At 39.9% G+C, this 20,244-nt stretch overlaps 2 protein-coding genes across 2 annotated transcripts; both read right to left on the bottom strand.

Annotated features, from left to right (window-relative positions):
* Positions 1–7,240: 7,240 nt before the first annotated feature.
* On the bottom strand, positions 7,241–9,741 carry LOC138910398 (uncharacterized). Its single transcript, XM_070201635.1, has 4 exons — positions 9,277–9,741; positions 8,870–9,039; positions 8,042–8,168; positions 7,241–7,339 (listed from the first exon to the last, which is right to left on the bottom strand). The coding sequence occupies exons 1-4, from the start codon at positions 9,739–9,741 to the stop codon at positions 7,241–7,243; spliced, it is 861 nt and encodes a 286-aa protein (XP_070057736.1).
* Positions 9,742–10,144: 403 nt separating this feature from the next.
* LOC138910397 (uncharacterized) lies at positions 10,145–10,885 on the bottom strand. The gene is made up of 3 exons (XM_070201634.1): positions 10,673–10,885; positions 10,368–10,438; positions 10,145–10,283 (listed from the first exon to the last, which is right to left on the bottom strand). Exons 1-3 carry the CDS (start codon positions 10,883–10,885, stop codon positions 10,145–10,147), a joined length of 423 nt encoding a protein of 140 aa, XP_070057735.1.
* Between the last annotated feature and the right edge of the window lie 9,359 nt (positions 10,886–20,244).

Below are 20,244 nucleotides of genomic sequence, written 5' to 3'. Positions count from 1 at the left end.
CATGAGGAACAAGTAGAAGAGAGAACTACTCTAACTGCTAACCATACTAATGAAGCTACACCTACTGAAATTGTTCCTTTGGATCACTCCTTAGGTGAACCATCTCTAGGAATGTGGATTAGGCCATGGAAACATCAAAGTTCACATCCTCTTGAGAACATCATCTCTGATCCTAATGCAAGAGTGAAAACCAAGCCATCTTTAAGAAATCTATGTGCACTCAAGCATTCCTCTAACAATTTGAACCTAAGAACATAAAAAAAGCTCTAAAGGATCCATATTAGATTATAGTCATACAAGAGGAGCCAAATCATTTTGAAAGAAACAAGGTTTGACACTTGGTACAAAGACTCAAGAATAGAACCGTCATAGATACCAGATGGGTGTTAAAAACAAGTTGGATGACTAAGGAAATATCACAAGGAATAAGGCCAGACTGGTGGTTCGGGGATACAATTAAGAAGAAGGCATTGACTATGATGAGACATTTGCTCATGTAGTTAGAATGGAAGCTATAAGAATGCTAATAGTTTTTGCTGCACTCTTGGAGTTTACCACGTATCAGATGGATGTAAAGAGTACATTATTAAGGGTTATCTTAAGGAGGAAGTGTTTGTTAAACAACCTCCTGGGTTTGTTAGTGAAGAATTTCCTGACTATGTGTTCAACTTGGACAAAGCCCTGTATAGACTGAAACAGGCTTCAAGAGCTTGGTATGAAAGACTTAAAATTCCTCTTAACCAACAACTTTGTAAGAGGAAAGGTGTACATCACACTGTTTCTGAGGAGTAAAGGCAAGAATATTCTGACTGTACATGTATATGTGGATTGCATTATCTTTGGAGCTATTAATGAGACAATATGCAAGGAATTTGCTGAGATAATGGAGAATGAGTTTGAAATGAGCATGATGGATGAATTGAACTTCTTTCTGGAGTTGCAAATCAAGCAAATACCTACTAGAACCATGATACATCAACAAAAATACATCAAGGAACTGATGAAGAAATTCAACGTGGACTCCTCTAAGTCCATATACACTCTCATTGCCATTGCAACAAAGCTGGACCTTGATGAAGAAGGGAAAAATATTGAACAGAAGCTATATAGAGGAATGATTTGGTCACTATTGTATCTTACAGCAAGCAGGCCTGATATTGTATTCAATGTGTGTCGCGCCCCTTTTTCTCGCGAAATCGGGTTTCTACATGTGACAACTCTTTAAAGGAGGTATTAACAGAGGAGAGTCGCCATCTAATGATTTTTAAGGTGCGTTAGGGCATCTATTTAAAAAAGACTCTGGTTTAACTGGACAACGCCACCAAAGATCGGGTAATGGCTCAAGTTACCTCTAAGAGAAGGTGTTAGGCACTCCTCGAGGTCCATAACTGTGGGTCCCGGCCGAACTTAAATTATATGGATTAGTCTATGTGATCAAGTAAGCAAAGAGAGTACAAAATCTAAGAATTTTATTACAAATAGATCTTGAATAGGAAGGTGCAACTATTTTTTTTATTCTAATAGAAAAGAAAGGAAGGGGGGGGGGGGTCCTAAGTTTTTTAGCCTAAGGGATCACCCCGTGCAACATAAATAATATTTCGTAACTCCCTTGAGATAGAGTGTTACTCATATTATCCAGCGGGCACAGATTATCATTTCCTGCTACCCGATTACTATGTTAAAGTGGTTACCTAAAAGCGTTCTAATTCAATTTTAAGTCGTACCCTATGCGTGCACTACCCGTCCCATACTTATGGTCCAGGAGGTATTGGACCTCTATTTGGGTAGTTCTAGATCTCACTTAGGCTTCTCAGAAATGTCAAAACTAGGCATCATACAAAAAGACATTGGACTTCACATATAGGCAATTAAGGTTCAAGTTTGCCTCCATACTTAAGCAACAAATGCACGCAAGACAAACTTCATGTTAAGCAATTTAGAAATAAGAAACTTAAATCCCTATAGACATGATTTCTACGTGACAAGGCATCAGGGCTTGCAAACAGTTTCAAAGGCCAAGCATTGCTCATAGACAGGATTATATGATTTGCATGCTGATTAATGAAATTGTAGATTTCTGGTTATTAAGCCTGGTGTGTCTAGGTGACTCGTGCAGTAAGGAATAATGAAAGGACCATTGGGAAGATCCCAGAAGTGCATAATAAACCATATTGAGAGGTGCAACATTGACTCTTATTAAGACGAAACAATGTTGTCCTATAGACATGATCTCTAATATTTAGCACTTGGAGCTGATTTTATCATTACACTCAACCCTATAGACATGTTTTCTAGGTGAACAGTGCGATGCAGTAACGAATGAGATGATTAAATTCCTATAGGCATGGTTTCTAGTGAACAGTATGAGATAATAATAAATGAGGTGATCAAAATCCTATAGGCATAATTTCTAGGTGAGCAGCGCCGAGTAGAATAATTGCAATCCTATAGGCATGATTTATAGTAGGCGATGAGAATTGACACAAACATCGATGAGAAACTAATTCCTATAGGCAGGTTCTCTAATAACACATAGCAGTAAGAATAATTGCAGCATTTGAATTCATATTTTCCAACAGACAGTGTGTGTGTGTGTTTATCCTAATGACATGGTTTCTACAGTGCACATATAAATTGAACAGCACATATAGCAAGTGAATCAATAGGTACTATAGGCATGTTGTCTACCCCTTTTACACAAACATTAAGAATCTACCCCTTCCCCATTTTTACTAACACCCCAATCGTTTATACAAAATTTATTAGAGGCCCAATAATGAATAAGATACAAAATGTTATACAAATAATGACAATAGGCCCACAACAGGCCCGAATGAAATACCCAGCACTGTCTGGACCTTCAGCAGCATACCCAAACTTTCAACAAAGAGCCATGTTCATCAACACAACCCAAAATCCATAGAAGAGCTCGAAGCCAAATCACACAATCATATTGCCAAGCATTGAATTATTTAAACCAACTAGCTTAGATATTAAGCAGATAATAGGAAGAAAGGGTTGAATGGGGTAGTTCAAGTTTCAGGGAGTGACTAAAGACCCAAATCCTAGTGTGTCAGAGTTCACAAGGGTCTCAAATGAACCCCGAGCAGTGCTCATACTAGGGAGATCAGTAGTAAGAGCCTTGGCAATCTTGGCTTTCAGCCGGCTAAGAATGAGAGGTTCAAGATAGCATAGGTAATTAAATGAGGGAGAATGGATAATGGTTGAGGGACAGGAATTGAGGGATACACTTATAACTTAAAATAGACATAGCAAAGTTGAGCATAGAGAGCAGCTAATCAAACATGTCACAGGACTTAGAAGCAGGTTCAACACTTAACACATAGACAATCACATATTGAAAGAGTTAAGGAAATAACAAGTTTGCACTATTGACAAAGATTATCATGCATAGATGCACAATACTAAACAAGTTGAAACTTGAGAGGTTCAAATTATGCTGAGTATACATCCTAGTGTCATTATCAGGAAACAAGACATCATTTAGACATACTGAGAGACATATTAGTAGAGAGGCAAGATCATAGTCAATAGAAAGGTCTCAACACAAATTAAACACATTACATATGCAAGACTATCATTACAGAGATTCAGAACATAGTGGAAAGTAAACTCATGTCAAATAGAAAATGTAGGCATTCAGGCATTGACAAAGTAGACTAATTAACTAAAGAAGGTCCAAGTTATACCAAGGATTCATCCTAATATCATGAAACAACAATTCAAACATGGTAGGGAAAACAGGCTAAGATAACTGCTCTAAATCACAAGCAATCACTAAGGGGGTATAGGATCGGGTGAGCATGCTAAGTGACACAATAGCAGAGAGACAAGTTATAATCAACAACGAAAGTCTTAACACAGGTTATTGCAAATGTAAGGAATTCGTTATAGAGATTCAGGGCCAAGCAGGTAAGCATATTCATGAACATTCAGGCGTCAATACACTAGCTAAATGAGCTTAGGAAGGTTCAGATTATCCAAGTTAGACATAGATAATCTCAGAACTAGCAGCATTAGGAGTAGTTAAATGCTAAAAAGACTTAAAACGCTTGTAAAGTTAACAGAGTGGTGCATAAAAGTAACCCAGAAACACATAAAGCCATGGATTTCAGAAGTAAGAACGCATGCCAATCAGAGACACATAGGGATGAAATTGCAAAAGTCAAGTGACCTACCAGTTAAACAAACAACAGTAAAGAGCAAAATTCCACAAGAACCCAGAATCTCAATGCGTTAAAGTTCCCAAGAGCTTCAAAAGAACTCCGGGCAATGCTCGCATCAAGAGAAAGTTCGAATAACAGAATCTCAATGGCCTTGGCTTTCAGTCGGCCAACATATGAAGTACAGAAAAAGAGAATGAGGGAATCACAGAACAAAGCTCCAATTTTTAGTGAAAGTATATCAATTCAAGTCTGTCCCAAGGAGGGAAAATGGGAGGTTTATATATCAGTTAACATTGAACGAACATATAAGGGAATGAAATAAATCAAACAACAAATAAAGAAAGGAAACATGCAAAATCTGTTCGAAATCAATTTAGTAGAGAAATTCGGTAAACCATAATTCTTTTAGGAAAAGTGTAAATCACAAAAATTCAAATGAAATCAGACTCACATAATATAGTGTTGAACGTATGTAGACAAAATAGTGCTCAAAATCAAGATTCGAACCTCTTTTTGTTCAATTTCGGAGATTATTGCTTGCCATATTTAGGCAAGCACTTAGGTAACACCACAAACGGACAACCAGTACCAGAAGGATTCGAATATGGCAAGAAAATAGTAGTCGAATCTCATTAGGAGAGGGATTAAGGAAGGCGGCTAGGGTTTAGAAAAGAGAAGAAGAGAGAGTTTCAGGGAGGCGGGTTAGAGGGAATAGGGGATTAGGGTTTGGGGTTGGGTAATTAAAAGGGGTAGGTTAATTGTGGATCGTTGATCTTAGAGATCAACAGCCAGGATTTTAAAAAGGGGGTGGGCGGGTTAATTAAACGGGTACCGACCGGGTTTATTAAAGGGGTGTTTGGTTTGGGCTTTTGATGAGTGAAGTGGAGTGGGCTAAAGGTTTGGACCTAATTTGGTCCAGAAAAAGCCTTGTATTGGGCTATAAAATAATATGCGAAATTATTTTAAATATAACTCATAAAAGAGATTAATAAATAATAAAAATATCATTTATGCAGTAAAATGATTTAGAAGATTAGATTGACATTATAAAAATATAAAAAATATTTTTTAGCACAACTAATACAATAAAATATAATTATGCATAGAATATAGACTATTCTTTGCAAAATTATGTAAATAGCCTAAAAATACGAAATATAATTATATAAAGTAAAGTAAAATATTATGAAGCATATACATAGATGTATAATAATAAACTGGATGATTGAGTCACTATAAAAATAATTTAAAGGATAATTTATAAATATTGAATGATTTAAATGCAAGAAAAATTGATTTTGAAGTTTTAAAATTATGAAAATTTATGGGAAAATATTTGCATAAATCTTGTAAATTAAATAATAATGCAAAAAAATATTTTGAAAGTATATATATTATTTGAAAAATATATGAGGGCAAAATTGTGTATCAACAGCTGCCCCTCTTTACCCGGGAATAATAAAAAAGTTGTCGGGTAAAGAAAATGATGACCGGTTTTGACCGAATGAATTGATTTGAAAACAATGGAGGCCGAACCCTGGTTTCTGAGTAACCTACATATCCCTGGGGTTACGGGGATCAGGCCGTGTGTAGTTCTAGATCCAACGGTGAACTGAACCGATGGATTTGTTATAGGAATGGTCGTATTCTTCGGAAAAGGTTCTTTTGGGGTAGGAAAGTATCAGATGAATTTATGCGGAGTCATCGATATGAATCTGAAACGTTACGGATGGATCACTGAGTAAATATCTGAACGGTCATAGAGTAAAAAGTGGGTAATTGATGGTGGTTGGTTACATTTGAAATAATTGCAGGATGTGAACATTGAACGGAAACCAGAGCAAAGATTGCTCCCTTTAGGAGAACAGCTACTTCCTGGATTACCTGCAAAACTTAAAACACGATGCATGCAAGTATATATGGATTATTGCGAGAATTTAAACATGATGCAGATTCCCTTCGGACCATGAGTGTTGTCGTTGGACGGTGAGGATGGTGTCGTTAGACCATGACGTCCTGGATCATGAATCATGTGATAAGGGATTCGCAGCCCATGAAATGATGTCCTCGGGCCATGAGAATGGTGCCTCTGAACCATGATGCCTTTGAATAATGATGTGCACTTTTAAGAGATCCTCGGACCATGGAATGGTATCTTTCGGCTATGAGGATGATGCTTTCAAACCATGACGTCTTTGGACAAAATGGCGATATTTCAACTCATGAAATGCAAAATATGATGTTTGGCCGTATGTGAAGATAAGACAAGACAAGGATTAGTCTTGGGTAAGATGAGGGCAATGCTTAGCCCTGGGTGAGTAGAGGATAATGCTAGGTCTTAGATGGCGTAATGGAGATAGAATTTAATCATGAGAAAAAGGCAGTGCTTAGCTTTGTGGAATTAGGGAGGCAATGTTTATCCTCATGTAGGAATAGGAGACAATGCTTAGTCTCATACAAGTAAAGGAAGTGGTGCTTAGCTTCATGCAGAAAGAGGAGACAATGTTTAGTCTCATGCAAGTAAGGAAAGCAATGCTTAGCTTCATGCAGGAAAGACAGTGCTTAGACTTATGTAATTAAGGAGGCAGGGCTTAGCCTCATGTAAATAGGGAGGCAGGGCTTAGCCTCATGCAAATAGGAGACACTGCTTAGTCTCATGCAAATAAAGGCAGTGCTTAGCCTTATGCAGTTAAGGAGGCAATGCTTAGCCTCATGCAAATAGGAGACAATGCTTAGTCTCATGCGGAAAAGGAAATACTTAGCCTCATGCAAATAGGAGACATTGCTTAGTCTTATGGGGAAAAGGCAATGCTTAGCTTATATGTAGTTAAGGAGGCAATGCTTAGCCTCATGCAAATAGAAGACACTACTTAGTCTCATGCAAAGAAAGGTGGTGCTTATCCTTATGCAGTTAAGGAGGCAGTGCTTAATCTCATGCATGAAAACGATGAGTGATAGTGAGAAAGTAGAGTATTTCTTAGCTGGAGATGCTTGTGATAGATAATTTGTTGTTTTGAAGGTAGTGACCTGATGTGTCTGTAGATATTGTTGTCTTACTGTGCCTGCATCCAAAGAGAGATTGTGAGTTTTGTGGGGGAAGGTTGGTCTGTGCTTTCACCTTCTTGCTTTGCTTTTGCTCCTGTCTTGAGAACCTGTTTGAGTTACCCTGGGCAGCATCTGGATGTTATAGAAATAAAGTTTTTTTCGAAAAATATGCGTGCATTTGATGAGTGTAGTTATTTGAAATATAGTAGTATGCAATATGAAGTTATCTAGATGAGCCAATGACTGTGACATTTTTAGAGGCATTGCGACCTCCTTGCTTTAGAATTTTGAGGGTCCTCCTCAAAATTCTGCCCCAGTTTAAAAATAATCCTTTGATTGTTCTGCGTATGATGAAGTTGGCTGGACTAGCTTTAGAATTTTAAGGGCCCTCCTCAAAATTCTGCCCTAGTTTCTGACCATGGCAAAAATGAAGATTTTATTAAGATGTGACCGAACCCACAGGCCTGCCCACGTATCCCCTCTTAAACAGGAATTAGGTCAAGCGTAGTTTGGTTACATCAGATGAAGAAATGTAAACAGTCTAAACATAGTATCTCTTGACTGCGTCTGAGTTGATAGGTTTTGGCCAAATTTCTCCGTCCATTTCTGCAAGTATGAGTGATCCTCCTGTTAGTACTCTGTGAACCATGTAGAGCCCTTGCCAATTAGGTGAAAATTTCCCCTTTGGCTTCATCTTGATGCAGGAAGATCCTCTTTAGCACCAATTGCCCCGGTGTGAATTGTCTAGGCCTGACCCTTTTATTGAAAGCTTTGGATATTCTGTTCTGGTAGAGTTGACCGTGACATACCGCATTCATTCTTTTCCCATCAATGAGAGCCAGTTGTTCATAGCGACTTTGTATCCATTCTGCATCACTGAGTTCAGCCTCTTGTATGATTCTCAAAGAAGGATTTCTACTTCGGCGGGAATAATGGCTTCAGTACCATAGACCAGCAAATAAGGAGTTGCCACGGTTGATGTGCAAATCGTTGTACGATATCCAAGTAGGGCAAATGGTAGCTTCTCCTGCCATTATTTGTGATTATCTACCATCTTCCTTAATATCTTTTTCATGTTTTTATTGGCGGCTTCTACAGCTCCATTCATTTGCGGCCTGTATGCTGTGGAATTCTTATGCTTGATCTTGAAGGTTTCACACATGGATCTCATTAAATCACTGATAAGGTTGGCGGCATTGTCGGTGATGATTGATTCCGGCACACCGAATCGACAAACAATACGATCCCTAACGAAATCTGCGACGACCTTCTTAGTTACAGACTTGTAAGATGCGACTTCAACCTATTTTGTGAAATAATATATGGCCACTAGAATGAATCTGTGCCCATTTGAAGTGGCTGGTTCGATTGGACCGATGACATTCATCCCCCAAGTGGAGAAAGGCCAAGGTGCACTTGTTACATTGAGTTCATTGGGTGACACCCGTATCATATCAGCATGTACTTGGCATTGATGACACTTTTGGACCTACATGATGCAGTCTGTTTCCATAGTCATCCAAAAATATCTCGCTCTTAATATCTTCTTAGCTAAGACAAAGCCATTCATATACGGTCCGCAAGTTCCGGCATGTATCTCTTTGAGCAATTTGGATGCTTCCTTGGTGTCAACATACCGTAATAATCCCAGATATGGAGTTCTTCTGTACAGAATTCCTCTGCTTTGGAAGAAGTGGCTGGATAATCTTCGGAGTGTGCGTTTCTGAGTATGATTTGCGTGCTCCGGGTACTCTTTTTTTGCCAAATATTCTTTGATGTCGTGGAACCATGGATTTCCATCCATTTCCTATTCAACATGAGCACAATAAGTTGGCTGATTATGTATCCCTACTGGGATAGGATCGATGAAATTCTTGTCTAGGTGTTGTATCATGGAAGATAAAGTGGCCAATGCACCTGCGAACTTATTCTGGATTCTCGGAACATGTTTGAACTTTATTTTTGTGAATCTTTTCATCAACTCTTGTACATAGTACAAATATGGTAATATCTTGGTATTATTTGTAGCCCATTCTCCTAGAACCTGATGTACCAAAAGGTCTGAATCTTCAATCACCAGCAATTCCTGAACGTTCATGTCGATGGCTAACCTCAGTCCTAAGATGCAGGCCTCGTATTCTGTCATGTTGTTAGTACATGGAAACCTGAGTTTTGCAGATACTGGATAGTGTTGACCCATTTTTGACACTAAAACTGCTCCAATATCCACTCCTTTGAAATTCGCAACCCCATCGAAGAACATTCTCCAACTATCATAGGCTTTAGTGATATCTTCTCCTACGAATGATACCTCTTCATCGGGAAAATATGTTTTCAGTGGTTCGTATTCTCCATCTACAGGATTTTCTTCCAGATGATCCGCCAATTCTTGCCCTTTGACCGCCTTCTGAGTTACATAGATGATATCAAACTCACTCAGTAGTATCTGCCATTTTGCTAACTTTTCCGTAGGCATGTGTTTCTGGAAGATGTATTTTAACGGATCCATCTTTGATATGAGATATGTGGTGTAGGCACAAAAGTAGTGCCTCAACTTTTGAGCTATCCATGTCAAAGCACAGCAGGTGCGTTCCAGCAAAGAATATTGTGCTTCGTAGGGTGTGAACTTCTTACTCAGATAGTATATGGCCTGCTCCTTTATTCTCATCTCATCGTATTGTCCCAAGACACAGCCGAAAGCCCCATCTAGTACAGATAAATAGAGTAACAGAGGTCTCCCAGGTTCCGGTGGGACCAGAACAGGTGGTTTGGATAAATATTCCTTGATCTTGTCAAAGGCTTTCTGGCACTCTTCAGTCCAACTTGTTGCAGCGTCTTTCTTCAACATTTTGAAAATCGGTTCACAGATCACAGTTGAGATGCCCTAAGAAAATCATCACGTATTTCTTGTTCTATGGAGGTGGCAAGTCCTTGATAGCTTTGAACTTTGACGGGCCCAATTCAATCCCTCGGCGGCTGACGATGAATCCTAGCAATTTTTCGGCAGGGACTCCGAATGCACACTTTGCAGGATTCAGTTTCAGATTGTACCTTCAAAGCCGATTAAAGAATTTTCTCAAGTCTGCTATATGATTTGTGCTTCTCCTGGATTTGAGGATGACGTCATCCACGTACACCTCTATTTCCCTACGTATCATGTCGCGGAAAATGGTTGTCATAGCTCTCATGTAAATGGCTCCAGCATTCTTTAGGCCAAACGACATCATTTTATAGCAGTACATCCCCCATGGTGTGATAAAGGTTATCTTTTCGGCATACTATTCATCCATCCAGATTTGATGATACCCCGCGAAGAAATCCACAAAAGACTGGAGTTCATGCTTGGCACAGTTGTCGATTAGTATGTGTATATTGGGCAACAGGAAATCATCTTTGGGACTTGCTCTATTTAGATCCCGATAATTGACACATACTCTGACCTTCCCATCCTTCTTCAGAACCGGCACAATGTTGTCTAACCATGTCGGATATTCAACCACTCTGAGAACTTTGGCTTTGATTTGCTTAGTGACTTCCTCTTTTATCTTCAAACACATATCTGACTTGAATTTTCTGAGCTTCTGTTTCACTGGTGGACACATGGGATCGGTGGGTAACTTGTGAGCCACTATGGATGTGCTCAGATCAGTCATATCATCGTAAGACCATGCAAATATTCTTCATACTCCTTCAGGAACTGGATGTACTCTTCCTTTTCTGACGGTGATAGATGAATGCTTATACGGGTTTTCTTGACTGTTTCGGAATCCCCTAAGTTAACCATCTCGGTCTCGTCCAAATAAGACTTAGGCTTGTTTTCAAAAAATTTCACTTCTCTGATAATTTCCTCATGTATTACATCCTCTTCCAGATCCTCTGAATCACTATCCTTATATTGTGTTGTCTCATTACATGTCACAGTCGTAGGTTCATCGGGATAGGTAATAATAATGTTGTAGAGAAAAAATGTAAAGAATAATAATAAATACTAAAAATAGCAATGCATTAAATAAATCTTGAAAACGTCAAATAAGTACGGCTCGATGACTTGAGCAATTATTTCAAAATGAAATATGCTTAAAACAAAATACTGAAAATGTCTTAGATGCTCATAAAATTGCTTTAAAAAATAAATGATGCTAATTGCCAAGCTATCCAGGAACTCGACGGGCCCTTGATGGTGCAACAGTCCAGTTCTTGAGAACAACTCCCTTCTCCACGGTCTGAATAATAAGGCCTTTCTCCTCCTCCTCCTCCTCAACTATCGCACTGCAATCCATGTCTTCATCATCCAGAAATAAATTCCTTATGCCAACTAAACTTCATCTTCTTCGGACCCCCACATCATGTCAGATTGATGAAATGACTGGTGCAAATATGGTACTGGTTGTTCTAGAGAGTAATAAGGACCACGCCATGGTGGCGACCTATTCTGACACTCTTTCCAGGTGTATTCATACCCAAGCCCAAAAGTTGTGCCATGATGCTTTAGCTGTATCGGTTTGGTGATCCCCTAGAGATTCTTGCCGAGACCCTTGCCGGGTTCATACCCTGTCTATGACAGTATGCTTTCTATCTTACTACTTCACCATTTGTCTTTCTCAATTGTGTTGACGCGCTCGATGTGATGATATGTTTCTCCACCCAACTTCCTTCTATTCTCGACGACCGGAACAGTATGATTGGTATAAATAGGATTACTTCCGTCTTCATGGATAATCACTTCCTGATGGTTCCACTCAAATGTCACGGCCTGATGTAGAGAAGAAGCTACGACCCCAACGGCATATATCCAAGTTCATCCCAACAATAGGTTGTAGGTAGCAGATATGTCCAACACTTGAAACTCAACATCAAACCAGGTTGGGCCCATCTGTAGGCTGAGGTTGGTCTCCTCAATTGTGGCCCTTTGAGACCCATCAAATGCTTTCACATTCATACTTCCTGCTCGTATCTCGTGCAGGCCTTTACTCAATCTTTTTAGAGTAGTTAGTGGACATATGTTGAGACTCGAACCCCCATCTATCAGGACTCTGGCAATGAATTTGTCCTCAAACTGCACTGTGATATGCAGTGCCCTGTTGTGACTTAGTCCTTACGGTGGCAGCTCGTCTTCATGAAAAGTGATCTTGTGGCTTTCCAACACTTGCCCTACCATGTTGGCCATTTCTCCGCTGGTGATGTTATTGGGTACATAGGCTTCATTCAACACCTTCATCGGGGCATTCCTATGTGCCTCAGAGTTTTGCAGCAATGATAAAATGGATATTTGAGCAGGGGTTTTGTTCAGATGATCAACCACAGAATATTCTCTTACTTGCACCTTTCTCCAAAGGTAATTCGGGCAGTCTTAATGACAGGCGACTTAGATGCAGCTTCTTTGCTCGTTCCTCCCAAATGCTCGGGTGTAAAAACCCACTGGTTCTGGTCATGCCTTGCACTGCACCTGTTTCTTCCATTTTTGCTTTTCCTTTCCTTCTTTATTCCGCAACATAATCCTATGGTATAGCATTAGACTTATAAGACGGCGTATGTGCTACCATCACGGTGAAGGGTGTTGTTACTTCAACCTCAAACTGAGTTGGTGCGCTACCTCAACTTCAATTGGTGCCTGAGTTTGTACCACGATAGGTGTGAGAGTGACTGGAGATGTTTTAGGATTATCCCCTTCTCGAATGAGTCCAATTGACCCTTTCGATTCCCATTCTTCATCGGTCTCTATCACGTTTACCCCTTCACCCTTGTGATCTGGGAGAGGATTATTACGGACATTGGGTGCAGCCTCCTTTGCCTGTATGACTCTGGTGTCAATTAATGTCTGAATCTTATCCTTCAAAGTACGACACTCATCAATAGTATTACCCTTCATGCCTGAGTGATAGGCACATGTCTTATTTAGGTTAATCCACTGGGAAGAGTTTTCCATAGCAACAACGGGAATGAGAGTGACATAACCGGTAGCCTTTAGCCTCTCGTATAGTTGGTCTATGGGTTCAGCAATTGGAGTGTATTATCAGGGTGGCCTGCGGTCGAAATTTGGTCTTGGTTTTTGGTAATTTTGGCGGGCTGGTGGTGAGTGGCAGTATGCTGGTTGGGTGTTATAGGTATGGTAAGTGGCGGCAGGTTGTTGATATCTGGGAGGTGAAGGCTGATATGTGGGTGGAGGTGTTTGGTATGTGAGAGGAGACTTTGGACCTTGGGCTACCATTACTGCACCCACTTCTTTCTTCTTGGAGATACCTCCTGACTGTAAAGCTTTATTTGTGGCTTGGAGTGCTTCAAAGTTTGTCACTATTTCACCTTTGATCCTTTCTTCTATTCTTTCTCCCAACTTGAGGATGTCAGAAAATTTATGATTTTCAATAACTATCAATCTTTCGTAGTATTGAGGGTCCTGAGCTCTGACGAAAAACTTATTCATCTGTTCTTCTTCAAGTGCTGACCTTACTTTTGCGGCTTCAGACCTCCACCGAGTAGCATACACGCGAAAAGTTTTTGTTGGTTTCTTCTTGAGATTCTGAATGTAGAAAATGTCTGGTGCGTTTTCTGTGTTAAACCTGAACCGATCCATGAAATCCGACACCATGCTCACCCAATTAACCCACTTCTTTGGGTTCTGACTGATGTACCAAGATAAGGCATCTCCGGCGAGGCTCCTCATGAACAGCTTCATACGGATTCATTCATCCTTGCCAACCCCTACAAGTTTGTCACAGTATGTTCTCAAATGCACCTTCGTATCACCAGTTCCGTCGAACATTTTGAACTTAGGAGGTTTGTAACCCTCTGGCAGTTTTACATCTGGCTGAATACACAAATCCTTATAATTTAAACCCTCAATGCATCTGCCACCTTTGACACTTTGAACTCTGCCAGTAAGCTTCTTGAGTTCTTCCGCCATGTGCTTGATGAGCAGGTCCTTCTCGGCGGATTCTGGTATATATAGGGTCTGTTATGGGGTATGGGGTAAAGTTTTCACATATATGGGATTGCTTTGATGGACTCGGTAATCTGGGCATAATGGTGGTCATTGGTTGAGTTTTGGGGATCACAGGTAGGCTGTGGTGCGTTCTGAGGAGTGTGATAAATGGTGGTTTGTGGATATTGAGTCGGATGGTGATGGTGTTGTGGAGGGGCAGGTACTGGTGGAGGATTATGGTTTTGAGGAGGTGTGGCGTATTGATGAGGCACAGGAGGATTTTGCGGATTTTGGTTTTATGTGTTTTGGGGAGGTACCGGGTTTTGGGCGTTTGTGTTTTGTTGGTTGATGTCGGGGACGTTTAGGGTGAGGGAAAGGTTTGCCAAGTTCTGTACCTGTTCAAGCTCCCCTTGTAGCTCCAATATTTTCTGTTCCAGACGTAGGACCAAATCATTTTGTGATGGCGTACTCCGGTCGTCCGAAGTTTCAATGTTCTCTGTGTGGGTAGCATTGTCTTTTCTAATACCACTCATATCATCCATTTTCGCTTTTCCTTTGTTCTTGGGATCACTTGGTGGAGGAGGAGGTGGAGGACCTCTGGATCTAGTGTGATATGTTGATGATGCCAGTATACACGAACCAACCTTGGGGAATGAGAATAAACAAAAGAAAAGAAAAAACAAAAAGGTAACCAAGTTAGTAAGGAGTATTAAAAGAATGTTTGCGATATTGAATATGTATTGCAGAATTAATAAATTTGCGTAATAATTTGAGGGACCTCATTGTGCTCGAGGTAGGCCTAAGCGACACATAGACTTGGAGACAATTGATGCCAATAATCGCGTCATTTCATTAATGCGAAAATGAGTCAAATCTTTACTAAAACAACAATAATGATAAAGTCACTAATGGCATTTGCCTTATTACAATAAAAAAAATTTGAACGAATCTAGAAAGCAACAAAGACATTATTTCCCAATCTATTTGGCCCCAGAAGGATCTTCTCCATGCTTGGCCTTCTTGGATCCGTCGATCAGGTTCCCAGGTCGCGCATATCCAATAGTAAGTAAGCCCTTGCTAGATACCCTCCTTCATTGCCTTCCGTGTTCTGATAATCCGAGAGTCTCTTTCTCATCTTTCCCTCAAGTTCCATTAGCCCTTGCTCCAAATATTCCAATCTCCCTGTTGATTTAGTAGCAATTTCTCTCCATTCATTGATAGCTTCCATATCCACTTTGTGTTGTTCCAAATGCCTAGCTTCAGACTCGAAGACCCTCTTGCATAGCATCCTATGCTTGACTTGTGCTTCAGCAACGTCATCCATAACCCTATTTTTCAGATTAATTCCTGGCTTGACATCCCCCGCTATATCATCTACCAACCATGATGGGTAGAAGTACACATGGCCGGCATGATACATGTCTGGCTCGATAGTATCTTTCTCCACAATGACCTTTTGATTCCACATATGTTGTGCCTTGAACTTGAACGGAATGATGTTCCCTTAAAAATCTACTTTGTATTGGACCATGTTGGAAACCCGAGGTATAACCTGTTTTCTTCCCGCTTGCTTCATTACCCTTATAGGAGCATTAGGATAGATCCCTCTTAACCCAGTCAGCACTAGATGAGTAGTTTCTCTTTATCTGATGATGAACTCACTGCTAGGGAACTATTCAAACATCCAATGTACCTTTTCGTCAGTCAGATTGCTGAAGAAACGCACCCAGCTCACAGCACTTCCAGGTTGCGCAAAACTATCTGGGATAAATGTCATTCTCTTTGGATGATGGAAAGATATGTAGTCATTTAATGGTCATCACAGAAGCTCTTGGCAATATTCACCTTTCTAGAAATGTTCTAATAGCCAAACCTGCAGCAACAGATTACAGCCCTCGAAGTGTCCATACCCCTACTTGCATCAATCTAAAGCGCGATACATTTCGGCCAAGATCATGGGGATGATAGTGTAAGTTTGTCCCTCGATTCCTTCCATTAGAGTCCTAGCGACCATGGCTAAACGAGTGTGGATCCTTCCCCCTTTCATCGGAAATATCAGCAATCCCAAGAAACAGACAATGAACACAAAAACTCGGCGATGTGTCCAACCCAAGGAAGTGATGGCAAGTTCATCATGATGAAGGCGATATGACTTGCTATACCCATTATGTTTGTAAAGGAATTCAAATGGGATGTATGACTTTTTCAGACAGAGTAACTCATCATTTTTCTTGAAACCCAACATTTTCAAAAAACTGCGGGGAGTGCAATTTTCTGGTACTAATAAACCCGGACTATCACATGGCAGCTTAGCGAAGTCTCCTACTTCCTCTAAGAGAGGAGTCATTTCTTTGTCACCAAAGCAGAAGACAGCTCTTTTCTCATCCCAAAACATAGTGGCGACCTCAATCAATGCCCTATTTGGTCGAATGTCCAATAAGGAAGGTAAATTACCAAGGACCTTTTTCACATGATTCCTGTCACTAGATGAGAGGTTCTTCCACCAATCAAGCAGCAAAGGTGGGATGTTTTAAACCATGCCAAACCTGGGGACTTCGTGCTTCATTTTCTGCAAACAAATAGAGTTAGACCTTTCCCCCTCCGGATCTGACTATTTACACATTAATGATCAATATACCGGCATATTTTCTCCAAGTAATGCACATAACGTGATGGGGTCCATTGGGATTATGGAAATCCCGTCGGACTTTGGACAAGGCTTATCTTAGTGGATTATCATATGGACAACGCTCTAACCCATACAGTTGATATTGGAGTGAGGTTTCTAGAAGGGTATAGACCGGTACTCTCAAGTGGACAACTTGAGAGGGAAAGGCACGGGATCGTCGACTGCACTGCTAATCGACTAGTTTACCGCAAGTAAGCCTTTCCAATTTAAAATGGTAATTTTGGAAGAGCGCGGAGACACATCAAGTGCCGCTATGTTATTAATAGGGCACAAGTGGAATATGATATGGAGCATGCTTTATGCAAAGATAATAACACGTTGCCAAGTATTTGCATGATAAATATGTAAAAGTAATAAATACAGTATTAAGGTAAAACATAAAAAACATAAAAAGATAGACAAAGGAAGAAGTTAGTTCATGGAATATAGGGAATGTAATAAAGTAAGCAAGGGAGTAGGGATGGGAGAGACATGATGTAGCAATCTTTAAACAAATGAAGAGCAGTTTAGAGCAAATAAAGGTGAATAGGAAAGGGATATGCATGTTATAACCAATTTAAGCAAAGGAAGGTGGAGCGGGGAAGGGATGTGCATATTACAACAATTAAAAGGAAAATGGGAGAGGGATGTGCATATAGTTGCAAATAAAAACGGAAAAGGGAAGCGCATTTATATCAAAGAAAACTAATCCATATAAGCCGAATTCGCTATAGTAAAAGCCTAAGTGTAAATTCCCAGCAGAGTCGTCATGCTGTCACGCCCCTTTTTCTCGCAAAATCGGGCTTCGACATGTGCCAACTCTTTTAAGGAAGTATTAAAAGAGGAGAGTCGCCACCTAATGATTTTTAAGGTGCATTAGGGCACCTATTTGCAAATGACTCCGGTTTAACTGGTCAACGCCACCAAAGATCGGGCAAGGGCTCAAGTTACCTCAAAGAGAAGGTGTTAGGCACTCCTCGAGGTCCACAACTATGGGTCCCGACCGAACTTAAATTATATGGATTAGTCTATGTGATCAAGTAAGCAAAGAGAGTACAAAATCTAAGAATTTTATTACAAAGAGATCTTGAATAGGGAGGTGCAGCTATTTTTTTTATTCTAATAGAAAAGAAAGGAAAAGGGGGGAGGGGGGAGGTCCTAAGTTTTTTAACCTAAGGGATCACCCCGTGCAACATAAATAATATTTTGTAACTCCCTTGAGATAGAGTGTTACTCATATTATCCATCGGGCACAGAATATCATTTCATGCTACCCGATTACTATGTTGAAGTGGTTACCTAAAAGCGTTCTAATTCAATTCTAAGTCGTACCCTATGCGTGCACTACCCGTCCCATACCTATGGTCCAGGAGGTATTGGACCTCTATTTGGGTGGTTCTAGACCTCACTTAGGCTGCTCAGCAATGTCAAAACTAGGTGTCATACAAAAACACATTGGACTTCAAAGATATGCAGTTAAGGTTCAAGTTTACCTCCACACTTAAGCAACAAATGCACGCAAGACAAACTTCATGTTAAGCTATTTAGAATTGAGAAACTTAAATCCCTATAGACATGATTTCTACATGACAAGGAATCAGGGCTTGCAAACAGTTTCAAAGGCCAAGCGTTGCTCATAGACAGGATTATATGATTTGCATGTTGATTAATGAAATTGCAGATTTTTGATTATTAAGCCTGTTGTGGCTAGGTGACTCGTGCAGTAAGAAATAATGAGAGGGCCATTGGGGATATCCCAGAAGTGTATAATAAACCATATTGATAGGTGCAACATTGACTCTTATTAAGATGAAACAGTGTTGTCCTATAAACAGGATCTCTAATGTTTAGCACTTGGAGCTGATTTTATCATTACACTCAACCCTATAGATATGTTTTCTAGGTGAACAGTGTGATGCAGTAACGAATGAGATGATTAAAATCCTATAGGCATGGTTTCTAGTGAACAGTACAAGATAGTAACAAATGAGGTGATCAAAATCCTATAGGCATAATTTCTAGGTGAGCAGTGCCAAGTAGAAAAATTGCAATCCTATGGGCATGATTTCTAGTAGGCGATGAGGATTGTCAGAAACATCGATGAGAAACTAATTCCTATAGGCAGGTTCTATAATAACACATAACAGTAAGAATAATTACAACATTTGAATTCATGTTTTCCAACAGACTGTGTGTGTGTGTGTGTGTGTGTGTGTGTGTGTTTATCTTAATGACATGGTTTCTACAGTGCACATATAAATTGAATGGCACATATAACAAGTGAATCAATGGGTCCTATAGGCATGTTGTCTACCCCTTTTACACAAACATTAAGAATCTATCCCTTCCCCATTTATAAGAAAGTTATTACATGCCAATAATGAGTAAAATACAAAATATTATACAAATAATGACAATAGGCCCACAGCAGGCCCGAATGAAATACCGAGCACTGTCTGGACCTTCAGCAGCATACCCAGACTTTCAACAAAGATCCATGTTCATCAACACAACCCAAAATCCATAGAAGAGCATGAAGCCAAATCACACAATCATATTGCCAAGCATTAAATTATTTAAACCAACCATCTTAGATATTCATCAGATAATAGGAAGAAAGGGTTGAATGGGGTAGTTCAAGTTTTAGGGAGTGACTAAATACCCAAATCGTAGTGTGTCAGAGTTCACAAGGGTCTCAAATGAACCCCGAGCAATGCTCACACTAGGGAGGTCAGTAGTAAGAGCCTTGGCAGTCTTGGCTTTCAGCCGGATAAGAATGAGAGGTTCAATATAGCATAGGTAACAAATGAGGGAGAGTGGACAATGGTTGAGGGACAGGAATTGAGGGATACACTTATAACTTAAAATAGACATAGCAAAGTTAAGCATACAGAGCAGCTAATCAAACAGGTCACAAGACTTAGAAGCAGGTTCAGTAGGGACTTGGAAGCAGGTTCAACACTTAACACATAGACAATCACATATTGAAAGAGTTAAGGAAAGAACAAGTTTGCAGGATTGACAAAGATTATCATGCATAGATGCACAATACTAAACAAGTTGAAACCTGAGAGGTTCAAATTATGCTGAGTATAAATCCTAGTGTCATTATCAGGAAACAAGATGGCATTTAGACATGATGGGGAACGCGCATTGTGATGAGCCAAGTAATCATAGAAGGAACAGGGCATCACGTGAGTCAAAGACATACTGAGGAACATATTAGTAAAGAGGCAAGATCATAGTCAATAGAAAGGTCTCAACACAAATTAAACATATTACATATGCAAGACTATCATTACAGAGATTCAGAACAGAGTGGAAAGTAAACTCATGTCAAATAGCAAATGTAGGCATTCATGCATTGACACAATAGAGTAATTAACTAAAGAAGATCCAAGTTATACCAAGGATTCATCCTAATA

The sequence above is a fragment of the Nicotiana tomentosiformis genome, chromosome 4, assembly GCF_000390325.3.
Source record: "Nicotiana tomentosiformis chromosome 4, ASM39032v3, whole genome shotgun sequence".
Taxonomy (NCBI): Eukaryota; Viridiplantae; Streptophyta; class Magnoliopsida; order Solanales; family Solanaceae; genus Nicotiana; species Nicotiana tomentosiformis.
The sequence above is the reverse complement of the archived record's forward strand: the minus strand, read 5'-3'. Positions and strand labels throughout refer to the sequence as shown.

Bases quoted from the DNA above. Each gene is read 5' to 3' on its own strand.
- LOC138910398 (XM_070201635.1), bottom strand. From the start codon at position 9,741: ATGGATCCGTTAAAATACATCTTCCAGAAACACATGCCTACGGAAAAG. The intron at 8,169-8,869 runs GTATGTTGACAC...ATGGTACTGAAG, and splicing joins CCATATCTGGGATTATTACG to CCATTATTCCCGCCGAAGTA. The intron at 7,340-8,041 runs GTATGTCACGGT...TAACTCAAACAG, and splicing joins ATGGGAAAAGAATGAATGCG to GTTCTCAAGACAGGAGCAAA.
- LOC138910397 (XM_070201634.1), bottom strand. From the start codon at position 10,885: ATGACTGATCTGAGCACATCCATAGTGGCTCACAAGTTACCCACCGAT. The intron at 10,439-10,672 runs GTCAGAGTATGT...TTTGGCCTAAAG, and splicing joins TTCTGAAGAAGGATGGGAAG to AATGCTGGAGCCATTTACAT. The intron at 10,284-10,367 runs GTACGTGGATGA...TCGGCTTTGAAG, and splicing joins ATACGTAGGGAAATAGAGGT to GTACAATCTGAAACTGAATC.